The sequence below is a fragment of the Chroicocephalus ridibundus genome, chromosome 12, assembly GCF_963924245.1.
Source record: "Chroicocephalus ridibundus chromosome 12, bChrRid1.1, whole genome shotgun sequence".
NCBI lineage: Eukaryota > Metazoa > Chordata > Aves > Charadriiformes > Laridae > Chroicocephalus > Chroicocephalus ridibundus.
In genome coordinates, this window is record NC_086295.1 from 6,274,887 (window position 1) to 6,287,345 (window position 12,459).

At 52.5% G+C, this 12,459-nt stretch overlaps 1 protein-coding gene across 6 annotated transcripts; it reads right to left on the reverse strand.

The window, feature by feature from the left end:
• Nucleotides 1–7,274: 7,274 nt before the first annotated feature.
• Nucleotides 7,275–12,451, reverse strand: SLC35C2 (solute carrier family 35 member C2). 6 transcript variants are annotated; one of them, XM_063349989.1, is made up of 9 exons: nucleotides 11,977–12,103; nucleotides 11,625–11,793; nucleotides 10,659–10,722; nucleotides 10,364–10,436; nucleotides 10,010–10,178; nucleotides 9,637–9,720; nucleotides 9,136–9,311; nucleotides 8,323–8,452; nucleotides 7,275–8,176 (listed from the first exon to the last, which is right to left on the reverse strand). In XM_063349989.1, exons 2-9 carry the CDS (start codon nucleotides 11,659–11,661, stop codon nucleotides 8,055–8,057), a joined length of 855 nt encoding a protein of 284 aa, XP_063206059.1. In that variant the 5' UTR covers nucleotides 11,662–11,793; nucleotides 11,977–12,103; the 3' UTR covers nucleotides 7,275–8,054. The 6 variants fall into 6 exon arrangements, with proteins under 6 accessions (XP_063206059.1, XP_063206057.1, XP_063206056.1 ...); XM_063349987.1 differs by having other exon boundaries at nucleotides 11,607–11,793; XM_063349986.1 differs by lacking the exons at nucleotides 9,637–9,720; nucleotides 11,625–11,793 and adding an exon at nucleotides 12,231–12,442 and having other exon boundaries at nucleotides 11,977–12,127.
• Nucleotides 12,452–12,459: the final 8 nt, after the last annotated feature.

Below are 12,459 nucleotides of genomic sequence, written 5' to 3' on the forward strand. Positions count from 1 at the left end.
CTGAATGAAGCCCTGAGCAACCAGGTCTGATCTCACAGTTGACCCTGCCTATGTAGAGAACTCCTGAGGTCCCTTCCCACCTTCCTATGATCTCTAACTCAACAGAGGAGAAGAAAGAGTATCTTAGCTCCAAACTCACAGGGCAGGATGTGGCATGGTGTCAGCTGCCTGCATCAGCTACGCAGCCCCCTCCCAACACACACTCCGCTGCCCTCCCAGACCCTGCCATCCAGGACAACTGAACACTTGCTTCCCTGCTCTTATACTTTCAGAGTTTAAGAAGCTCCTGCTTGGCCAAGGCTGATCCATCTCATCTTCTGACACAGAGGGAGAATTCAAGGCTGCAAGCAAAGTGCTGTGCAGCACATCGTCTCCAACACCTGGCACCAGCTCCACCTCGTTCTCCCTGGGGAGTTCCACTGAAGACCTTCAACAGCTAGAAACAAAGCAGCAGCTCCACAGGACGAGGGACATTAACACCTTCCAGCTCCCTTTATACAGTGAATTATGTCCACACAGTCTGTGCAGGGTGGCGGAGGAGGTGCTGAAACATGAGGTTAGAAGAATTACTGGGCTGAGACCAGGAGAGCGGCTCTTAGCACGTTCATGACGATGGCTCCAATTAGTGCAATTACAGGGCTTGGCTGCATCTTCCTGCTTGTGATTTTCATTAACAATCGCATGGTCAATTCTGCTACTTTTCCCTGGGCCAGCAGCCAGAAGCTGGCAGCAGCCTCTGCTGCTGGCAAGGTGCAGAGGAAGGGCAGGTACAGACTGCTCCCCGGGGAGGGCAGGCTGGCAACAGCGGCCCAGCCAGGCATTCACACCTCCCGGCTCCTGGCGGCACCACCACCGCTCGGGAGAAGGGAGGCGAGCGGCACAGCCACCTATCCCGTTGGAAGAGCAGACTCTTCACAGGAGGCTTCACTGCGCTCAGCACAGCTGGTCCCTCAGCAGGACACACCACCACCACCACCACCCCTCCGAGCCCCCGACACAGCTCCGTTTTGGCTGCATCACCTCTCCTAATGCAAAGCAAGACAAACAGTTCACACCCCCAAAATACGACTCCCCAGGCAACTGCAGGACACAGAACCCTTCAGATTAGCATGACTCCAGAAAAGTGAGCTATTTCCAAGTACAGGGTGCAGCGAGGAGCAAAGGTGCTTTCAACTTCCTTGGACTGCAGAGACACAAGGCTGTGAACATCTGAACCTGCATACCCCAGTGATGGAAAAAAAAAATAAAAAGAGCACAGAGGTATGGAGTTAGGGGCAATTATTTGCCACGGCAAAGGTCGCAGATGAACGTGAGCCCTTTACAGCCTTCCAGACATCTGCACCCCGAGCTCCCCTCTCCCCACCTCACTAGGCACCAACCACAAACCAGGTAATAAAAGAATCATAGAATTGTTAGGGTTGGAAGGGACCTTAAAGATCACCTAGTTCCAACCCCCCTGCCATGGGCAGGGACACCTCCCACTAGATCAGGCTGCTCAAAGCCTCATCCAGCCTGGCCTTAAAAACTTCCAGGGATGGGGCGTCCACCACCTCTCTGGGCAACCTGTTCCAGTGTCTCACCACCCTCATGGTGAAGAACTTCTTCCTAACATCCAGTCTGAATTGACCCATCTCTAGTTTTGATCCATTCCCTCTAGTCCTACCATTACCCGACATCCTAAAAAGTCCCTGACCAGCTTTCTCGTAGGCCCCCTTAAGATACTGGTAGGCCACTAGAAGGTCTCCCCGGAGCCTTCTTTTCTCCAGACTGAACAACGCCAACTCTCTCAGTCTGTCCTCATAGGAGAGGTGCCCCAGCCCTCTGATCATCCTCGTGGCCCTTCTCTGGACGTGTTCCAGCACGTCCATATCTTTCTTTGCAGTAGGGGCTCCAGAATTGCTCAGCTACAGAGATGCTCAGCTGAAAGAAGAAAGGGAGCACAGCTTGAGGCAGCCCTGCTGCTGGGCACCAGGCCCCGTGCTGCCGCTCTGCCGCGCTACTCCCGTGTGGTTTGGAGCCAGGCTGGCTTCCCCACAGTAGGTTTGCTGACGATACCTTGTTTGCCGGGCAGAGGACCGGAGGAACGCAGAGGGCTTTACAGGGAGACTCTCTCCTTGCCCTCAGGATGTTAACTGTATTGAAATTTCAGCAGGAAGCCAAGCATCTGTTCTTCAAATAAAGAGGTCTCCCAGGGGAATGGGTAGGGGGGCAAAATCAGCACACATGTAAACACCTGGTCTTACAGGCAAGAGCAGAGTTTGCAGAAGGAGTGCAGCACCTCTGAGACTCATTCAGCTTTGCTTCCGCTGGCTAATTAGTTCAAACACTATCAATATTCAATGACAGCCCGCTATTTCCTGCGTACGGCCGTGCGTCAGCGTGCGTGCGTGGGTCTGCACAGCAGGAACACGCGGGTGTGCGCTCCCCCCAGCAAAGGGGCTGGTGTGCCTGTGCTGCTGCGGGCACACGCGGGACCCCCCCACGCTGCGGCGCTCAGGAGCGGTTCCACGTGTTCAGCCTTCGCGCTCGTCCTTTGAGGAAGGGGAGGCAGAACCAAACTGAGCCACACGATGATTGACTGCACAGAAAAATGTTTCTCCCATCCCCTACAGCGGCCCCTGACTTGGGGCTCATCAGAAAACCGGCTGCACGACCAACGAGCTTCCTCACCCCTCTCAGAAGACCGCGGAGACCACACTGCGGCGCCCACAAAGGGACCTCTTAAAGGCAGGAGGCCTCACAGCCCTGCGCCTGCACGCAGGGCGAGGTTTGCGCAGCGTTTCCAGCCCCAAGCCCACTGCATCGATCCAAGTCTGAAACAGCTCCAGCAATGACAAGATGCCTTGACTACCTTCTGCACGAGGCCAGAGAGCTGCACAGCCACCCGGGGTTATTTCCAGAGGCAAACAGGATCCTACTGGTACTCCCAGCTCCCACTCCCATCCCCTCCGGACACCCATCCTGTCTCCTCAGTAGACTCCAACTCTCTCTCTTCGTGCCTAGAGCCTGCACTTCACTGCTATCACTACAAGATTGTGCCTTCTCATTTTCTTTGTGCCATTGCTGCAGCACTCCTGCTTCCTCCTTTAAGTCCTTCATCCTTGCCCCTTTTTCTCTTTCTGGCATTTTCAGCGCACAGTAGGGTTTTTTCTTGTATGAAAGAGGGTGGGCAGGGGTTCTTTCTTCTTTTCATTAAATGTTAGTGCCCATTCAAGTGAGACGGACAGCGTTCAACAGACAAGCCGTGCTGATTCTTTAACACTCTGCTGCGCTGCCCCGCACCAGCACGCAGTCCCCCCTCACCCCTCCTCAGCTTGCCCACAACTCTGCCATCTTCCCCAGAAGCCACCCAGCACCCTAGTCCTGCTCCTGAGCGAGCCCACCTCCAGATGTAAGGTGACTCAGCTTGAAGGCAGGACTACAATCTCAGCAAAAGTGAGGATGAGGCCCACCAACCTCCTTCATAGACCTATCCCAGGAATCGACCCTAGGAGGCAGGTAGCGACCTCTCAGCTAGGACATATCCCCTTGACCCCTGAGGCTTCTGGGGAGGAGAGCCAGGGAATATGCGGACAGAAAGGAGACCTTCACCGTGCCACAGTGGAATTGCCTAGAGAGGAACACTGCCCGTTTTCCCAAAGACTCACAAAGCTTTTACCCCTTCCTTCTTGCCAGTTCCAGCATGGAACCCTGCCAAAGACTTTTGACTTTGCTCACTAGCTGAGCCTGCAAAATCAGGCACTCCTAACTTGCAAGCAATCAAGATTTGTTCCAAGAGCTCCAGGGCAGAGCTGGAGTACGGAGACTCCTCAGGCCATCAGGGGGTCAGAGTCCCGGGAAGGGGGCGCGCGGGAGAGCATCAGGCCCTTCAAACGGAAGAGCATCCCTAAGCAGCTTCATGGTGGATTCAAAGGGGCTCTCCTGTGGCTCTCCGTACAGCCAGTGCTTCCACCTTGTTTCTAAAACATTTCTTGCTGAGAGCGTGTACTAAAGCAGCCAAGAAGAGAGTGCTCTGCCCTGCACCACATGACCCTCTCCAGCAGAAGTCCTCACCAGGTGACCCTCAGAGCCAACACAGCTGCGCCCTGGTGAAGCTCCGGAGTACAGAGGAGCCTTGCAGACGCAGCAGTCGGTGAAAGTAAAAGCAGAGTGGAACAAGCAGCAGGGAAGGTCATAAAGTGATAGGAAAGCATTCATCACAGACAATTTATCCCTAACTTGTTGCCTGTCCAAATGTAGGGAATGGAAGTGCTTCTGGAAGGCTCAGCGGTGCAATGGGTAGGGGAAAAGAGCTGAGAAAGACAGCTCTGGCCAAGAGGAGAGCCGTGCCTCACTGCTTTAAAGTCAATCTTCGACCGTTTCACCAAAGTACCAACACCACTTCCCCGTTTTGTCATCCCTGTCTCATCTCCGCATCTCCTTTAATCACAGCCTTGACATTTGTGAGGGAGAACTGGTCTCGGGTCACTGAGAGCGGCGAGTTCCACTCACCACAAGTCGCAGGATTTGCCCATCCTCCATCACGGTGCTCCCGCTGAAGGAGCGATGCAGAGCGGACAGACACAGGGGCTGTGGGTGAGCCAATGCCAAGCGAGCAGATCTTGGATGAAGAACAGCACCGCTGGCAGAGGGGCTGTGGGGAACATACACACTGTGCTCCCTCCCTTGCAAAGTTACGGCTCTCACCAGAAGCTGTTACAAAAGCAAGATAAACCCACAAACAACAGGATCCTTTCATTTTCCTGTTACGTTTCCCAGGCAACACCAAGCACTCAACAGCAGTTTAGAGTGCAACAGCCCCCTATGTTTGGTCAGTTAATGGCAGGAAGATGAAGAGACTTAAGCAGAGCTGCTCGCTGCTTATTGTTTGGTAACCCCAGTCAGGCACCTGCAGCAATGACATTTATACCCAACACTACGCTGATTTTAAATGCAAACTTCTATGTTGGAGCTCTGAAACTCCAGTGAAGGACGTGCATTTCCATTCTTAAATTACAGATCTACAGCTACCCCTGCACACATGGCTGGGAGCGCGTGACAGCACCATGAAGGTAGGTGCACATAGAGCTCAGCAGGAATGTTCCAGGCTAGAGAAAGCAATTTAGATCCAGGTCTGTTACTCAGACTAACATGCTGATGCGCAGATGCTAAAAGAACCCCCAGCTGCAGCAGAGAGGCCTCAGTACCCCCGCAGCTGGTCAAGCTGCACAGGTCCTGATAGGACTCCAAGAAAATCCTTTCTTCAACCAAAGACGACCCCTGGTCAAAGAAGACCCCTGCCAAAGCATGGGGTCTTTAATGGCTATGTCTTTAACGCATAGCTGGGCACATATGTTTAACATTCCTGCTGGGCACATGGTTTTGTTAGCATTCCTGCTTTGGTCACTTGTGGAATGAGGTGCTGAAGGGTAAACAGTGTCTATTCTCACCTCTTTGTAGCATGCTTGGGTGGCCCATGAGCCTTCACCTCACAGAGACCTGACCCAAGGCTAGTACACAGATGTGTACTCTGCTCATCACACAGTTCCTGATCTAGCCGTTCAAGTAGAAGGTAAAGGAACTGCGAATCAGTGGCTAAATCATAGGCAAGGTGACTTATAGACTCTTAGCACTCAAAGACTCACAAAGCTATCAGGGCCCAAGAAGAAATTGCATTTTCCAATTATGCCAACCCAGGGGCTTGTGCCTTCTCCCTCTGATGAGTTATCATGCAAATTTCTCCATGCCTCAAATGACGCTTCTCTTACCTTTAATCTCTGAAAAGAACAAAATTTTACTGAACAAGGAAACAGACATCTACCTAGCCTCACTGGAAGCAGGCAGCTGGCCACTGTCCAGGGCAGGGGGCAGAACTAACCGCTTGGCCCAAGAGTGAGTGACAGTGCCGCATGCCTCACCAAAAAGTTGTGTCTAGATCAGAAATGCCGAGTGTGGACACTAGGTTCTAGGGCATCCCCTCTATCTTAAAGGGGAAAGGGGACTGGAAGCAAGAGACTACTGGGCTCTACAGTTCACAAGCGCTTGCATTGGCACAATCAAATTTCATCTTCAAGCCCCGTACGTGGTGTAAATCCTGGCCTGTGAACAAAGTCACCTTTACCTTGGATTTACAGGGACCTGAGATCCCAGCCCGAGAGTTACACCGCAGAAGGATGCCTGAGGTTCAGCTCCAGGAGGGTGGGAAGTGAAATACAAAGAGCAGCTGCGGTATCGCTAAACGCAGATCTCGTGCAGAAAGCATCACTGCCCCACATCAAGTACGGAGTATTTAGTGCTTGGGGCTTACACCTATCGCTGGGGTAAACAGCGTGAACCCTGCTGGAAGCATCACAAGTCCCAGCTATTGGAAAATCCAGCTAGGGACAGACCAAGCCATTCTCAGCTCCAGGTATCCTACTTGAGGCTCAAGATCCCTTGGTGTGCCAGCCCAGCCGGGAACTGCTGGTTCAGTAGCTTTACGTGAGGTAGTTGCACCACCTGCTGTCTGCTCTGAAGCAAGTTACCAGTGTCTATTAGAACATCATTAAAGATCATTATTAACAAAACTTTTCTTCTTCAGAACTAGTTTTTTGCAGGACATGCTCTTGATTCATCTTGAGTCATCAAGAAAGACTTCATAGCTGAAAACTATGACGCAAGATCAACAGTGGGACAGTCTAGCCAAAATGGTTCAGGTTCTCAAACAGAATATGAGAAGTTCACTTTAATACCCAGCTCCTCTCAGGAGCGAGACTGCACTGCTATCCCTTTGGGAAGTGCTCTCAAGTTATTTCCACTCCAAAAACTCCAAAAGCTAGTCTTGAACAAAACTTTCAAAGAGGCGAAAATTCTGACATGCAAAAAACCAGCCACCTGCCCAACGCCACTTGCGGCTTAGCAGGAAACAAAAAGACACGTCTTAAATCCCGCACCATTCCCCTTTCCTGGATGAGGCGGCAGCACTAACTGATGCGATCCAATGGGGGCAAAGCGGTAAGATTCCTACAAAAAGCCACGATACCAAAAGTCGTCTTAGGATACGGTGTCTTGTTCACACATGAAGGTTGATGAGTCAGCCCTCTCTCTTGGCTGGCACAAGTATGACAGGTTACGGGAAGATCCCCCTAGCTTTAGAGATCAAGGATCCTGTTCATGGGCACGTATTTTGTGTGCCAGGCCTCAAAAATAATTGGGCACGCAGTAGCAAGGTCAGTGTGGGACTAAAAGGAAAGGAGTTCAGAAGACAAATGACCTCTGCTTGATGAAGCATAGGTGCACAATATGCAGACAAAAGGGAATCAGAAAAACAGTTTATTTAAAAAACAAAATCCCCCCCTTCAAATACCCACGTACTTTCTGATAAGCTTATTGCTCAAGCTTGATCGCCTGTGATACCGCTCGCTCTCTCCTCGGCCTGTAGGGCCAGAAGTACTCCTGCATCCCTGTCCTTCTTCCAGCCAACATCATTTGGCTATGTTCAATTGGTCCCAAATACCAGCATTTAATTCTCTCCTTACTATGCACGCAGAACATGGGAGGTCACCAGGCACAAAGGCTCCTTCTCATTGGGACAAGTCTACGGATTTATATATATAGTCATCTGCTCCTACCAAGATGGGAGTTCCTACTTAGCAGAACCATAAAGGAAGTACGGGGAGGTATATCTACCTTCTCGTTTGAAGCCAAAGCCTAAACAACACTAAATCATCCCTGAAGCACTTAGCCTGCAGTCCAGACACGTCCATGCTCATTCTACTGCTCACGGTCTACACTCTAAACGTACGGCCTTCAGGATTCCCTAATAAGCTTTCTATAGCATTTCCCAGTCTCACCACACCATTCTGCTTCCACTGAACCAGGGCTCATGTTCCAAATTTGCTCTCCGTGAAAGGGATATGGCCTGTTTCTTGTGCAGCATCTACAGACCCACGCCGTAGCAGAACAGCAGGACTCTCCCACCAGGCCCTGGCTCTCCTTTGGCTGGTCACAGACAGAGACGCTTGGACCTTCCTCCCAGATAGCCGTCGGGTAGGTTTGGTAAAAACAGAGCAGGGGGTTGTGTGCTTCATGTTCAGTCAGTGGTGTTGTGGAGTTTCAACATCCTCTTCCTCCTCCTCACCACGGTCAGTGCGGCGCAGCAGCAGCTCCAGGTCAGGGTTGGAGCTGGCCTCTTTGTGTGGCTTCAGAGCATTTTCACCTGTGTGCAGACAGCCCATTAAGTGACAAACTTGCCCGAGTACCCATCAAACCTGGCGCTGGCAAGGAGCTGGAACTAGACACAGCTCCTCGTGACACTACGAGAATGCCTACAGAGAAACAGAAAGGGATTTAAAACAGAATCACCTTTGGAATTCATGGCTTTGAGAATGACATGAAGGGAGATCCCTGACAGACAGACAGCAAAGCCCAGCCAGTTCAAGAGACTGAGGCGGTCTCCCAGCAAACGTGTGGCGAGGAATAAAATGCAGATTTCCTGTGGAAACAAAAAACACGACAAGTGGCAGGGCACGACGTGAGGAGAAACGCACGGGATGTTTTACTGCTCAAGCCTAGATCAAGACGCCAGGCTGATAATTTCCATCAGCACATTCTTCCATGTGCAGAGAGTTTTTAGAAACAGAATGACCTGTTAAAGTGGGATGTGGGATTTTAAGTCCTCTGACTGCACAGCTTGGCTGCATGGGAATGCTGTGATTTGCGGTTCAGACAAATTTCACATGTCACCATTCAGCTCAAAAGTAGGCACGCTGCATTCCTCAAAGGAGGGGAGAACGTGCCAAACTAGGTTAAAGAGATAACTCAAACCAGTGGTTTGTTCATAGCCAGGTCAGATGCAAGAGTGTGCCCTTCTTACCCCTCCTCCCTCCCGCACCATGCATTGCTCATGAGGCCCACGTGTTTTAGCTCCAGATGCCACCAAACTTCAGACCTCAATGGTATTTTTTATAGAACAGCCACAAGTCTCTGCCCCTTGCCGTCAGGGACCAAGGGACTTCACTGCAGAGACTGCAAGGCAAAGCATCAAGCTCCCATGCAAGGGGAACAAAAATAACAGGAGATGATTTCTAAGGCCCTAAGGAAGTTCCCACCACATGAGGACCATTAGGGATGACTCAGTACTCGCCTTCTAGTATTAGCACAGGAACCATGCCTTACCTTAAAAATGCCAGCAATGGAAAGGGTGAGGCTAGATGTTCTGGAAACCAAGAGGAACTCAGAAAAGCCTAGACCAAAGGCAAGAATTCCACCCAAGAACAGCTTCCCTACCAGAGAGAACAGCATTCCTGCTTCATGGAAACGGAAGAGCTTCTCTGATACGGACAAAGGCAGGCCTAGGAACAAGACAGTGAGTAGCAGAGTACCTTTCCCAACTCCCAGGACTCCTCACAACAAGATAGGGGTGGGCTGCTCACATTCCAATACCAGGAGGATGTGGAGCCAGTTCTTCATGGCCCTTACTTCCACAAGTGTGGCAGGCAGTCTTTAATGTTCTGCCAGCATAAGGTACACCTGGGTCCTTACAATTCCAGGTCTCTACTTTGTCAAGTTCATAGCTGTTCACTCAGCTAAATGAATCATCTCAAACAACAAATTGCCAAGCAATCTCCCCAACCACTCTATAAAGCTATCCCTGCTTTCTCTAATTAACTCACGCACCCTCAAACACCGCAAAGAGTGGCAAGAGCCCCAGGAACATGAGCGGCTGCAGATGAAACATGATATCAATGGGATTCTGGAGCCCTGAAAGAGGAGAATCAACAACAGACCAGGTAGCAACAAGCTAGGGAATAACATAGCTCCTAGAGCCTTTATTAGTACCATTCCTAGACATACACCTTACTTGTAACGCCCACGCCTGCACTGCTGCAGAGGCCAAGCCACCTTCATCACCCACCAACAGATAACCCCTGCCCCAGGTTTAAACACTCCCTTATACACAAGATGTTCTGTTTCTGCAGTAAGGGCTACCACCTCCTTTTTCCCCTCCCCGTTACCAGCACCACCACCCACTTCCTAACACCCTACGTACCCAGGTCAGCCTTCTGCATAAGTATCTGCGTGAGGGTCCAGCGAATACCCCCAAGGAAAGACGCACACAGCACCAGCACGAAACCCTGTGCGTTGAACTGTGTGGACTTGTAGGTGAACATGAAGAGGCCCCCAGCGATGAGCAGAACCACCAGCAGCAATGCCACCCTCTGGATGAGAGCAAACACAAAGTCACCACAGACTCCTGGAGCTGAACAGAGACAGACACCTCCTCTCTTTCAGATTCATCCACGTAATTGCGTTCTTCCTCTGCTTATACGTTTCTGGTACGTGCACTGCCTGCTTCCCTGGGCATGAACTTCTCCCTCCCTAAAGCGTTGCGTGGGACCCTTACCAATTCCTCCAGCTTGAAGAGCAGTGAAAAAAGCAGGATGAAGAGAATGGCAGAGGATTTGGTCATCGTGTAGCTGTAAGGACCAAAACACACTGTCAGTCTCATCCAAATTAGTCCTTCCTAGCAAAGCAGCATTAGGAACCAAATCACCCACTTCTACGTCGCTACCAGCAACCTACCACGGACCCTGCGTGCCAGCCCCACCACACCATGCACCCACTCAGGAAACTGACCCCGACAAAGCACTTTGTAAACCCCACCAGAGGGCTCCCAGGAAGACACTGTTTGTACTCACAGGGAGACAGTGACGTATAGGAAGCTCCAGTTACTCAGCCCAATATCCAGGGAAGTTGACAGAGCTAAAGCATCAAAGAAAAAAAAATCCTGGAGTTAACTGTCTTCTAGTACATTAAAAAAAAAAAACAAACAAAAAAAAAACCAAACACAAACAACCCCCCCCCACACACACACAAAACCAACCAAAACAACAAAAAAGAACAATTCTGCTACTCGACCACAAACAGAGAGAGCAGAGCAGGCACAGAAAAAAACCCCCACGTTTCCCTCGGGTTAACTCATCAGTGCCAACGCAGCTCAGATATCCTCAGCTCTTTACGTTTCTGTCCTGTTGCCTGTGATTGAAGTTGGGCTCTGCACTGCGCTCGCTGAACGCGTGTATGCAAAAGTGCAGGAATAACCTTTGCCCTCCCTGTAACCCAAAGCCAGCACAGGTTTGCACAAAGTGTTTTTTGAATGTATCAGCGCGTGATAACTTGTAAGTCCGAAGGGCACTGCAAGAAGCCTGAAGAAGCAAGCCTGGCAACCACCCTCAGCGCACGCCCTTAACGCTGGTGCAGCTCTTGCTACGTCTATTCTCCCTCGTATACAAACTTCCTACCACAGGAAACAGTTTTACTGATCCATGCTGAATGGCAGCACTGCTACAGATGTGGAAAAAGCATTTTTCAAGAAACCACAGGGCGCCTTATGCAAAGGCATTGCCGGAGATCTTCAGAGCAGGTGCTGTCCTGTGGGACGCAGCGCGACGATGACGGAACGAGCACAACACACAGGCACAGAACTGCCGGAGCAGCCGGCGCTCTGTGCTCCGAGTGGGAGCTTCACCCCTTGGGCTCAGCTACGGCAGCTCTGCGTGTTGCGTGTGATGAACTTGTGGATCATAAGGACCAAGTTCCAACTAGAGAAAGATCCAAAATGCGCATGGCGTGATACTAACGCTAACCAGAAAAAAATAACTTGCAGAAACAACTTATGGCGGCTCTGTGACAGATTCTCATGGCGTGTTCTCGTGTGCCAGCGGCTCCTTCAGAACGATGCGTCCAGCAGGGCCTCTCCGCCTTCTGACTACTGTGTGTAACGGACAACACAGACAGCTCGTCTAGACCGGGAGCTTTAATTAGCACCTGCACCTGGTAAGGAAACGCTCTGTCGCCCGCAGCGCCGGGTCCCGCCGGCGCGATGCTGTCCCCGTCCCCCACGGCAGGCGACAGGGCCTCCCCCTTACCCCGGAGCCCACCCCGCGGCCCCGACCCCAGAGAAGGCCCGAGAGGCCGCCACAGCGGCGCGGCAGCCCCCCCCGCGCCCCGCCGTACCTGCGGGGGCCGCCCGGCGCAGGCAGTCGCCCCAGGAGAGCGCGGCCCGCGGCCGGCCGGAGCGGCAGCGCGCCAGGGTGCGGGCGATCGCCGAGAGGCCGAAGATGAGGAGGAGGTGCAGCAGGGTGACGAGCAGCGGGAAGGGGAAGCTCTGCGGGACCGACAGCCGCCGTCACTACTGCTGCTGCTGCTGCCGCCGCCCGCCCGCCCTCCCTCCCTCCCTCCCGCCTGCCCGCCCGCCCGCCGCCCCGCACCTTCATCAGCCACTTGTTGTAGAAGGTGATGCCGATGGAGAAGCCGTAGTAGAGCAGCACCAGCGGCGCCGTCAGCGCCGCGCCGCCCGCCGCCGCCGCCATGCGCCCGAGGGCGGCCGTGAAGGGCCGGCGGGGCCGGAGGGCGGCGGGTAATGCCCGCGGTGGGCGGGGCCCGCGGCGGTGACGTGTCGGCGCGGAGGGGGCGGGGCCTGAGCCCAAAGAGGCGGAG

Bases quoted from the DNA above. Each gene is read 5' to 3' on its own strand.
- SLC35C2 (XM_063349986.1), bottom strand. From the start codon at position 12,332: ATGGCGGCGGCGGCGGGCGGCGCGGCGCTGACGGCGCCGCTGGTGCTG. The intron at 12,128-12,230 runs GTGCGGGGCGGC...TCGGTCCCGCAG, and splicing joins ACAACAAGTGGCTGATGAAG to AGCTTCCCCTTCCCGCTGCT. The intron at 9,312-10,009 runs GTACGTAGGGTG...TCTTGTTCCTAG, and splicing joins TATGCAGAAGGCTGACCTGG to GCCTGCCTTTGTCCGTATCA.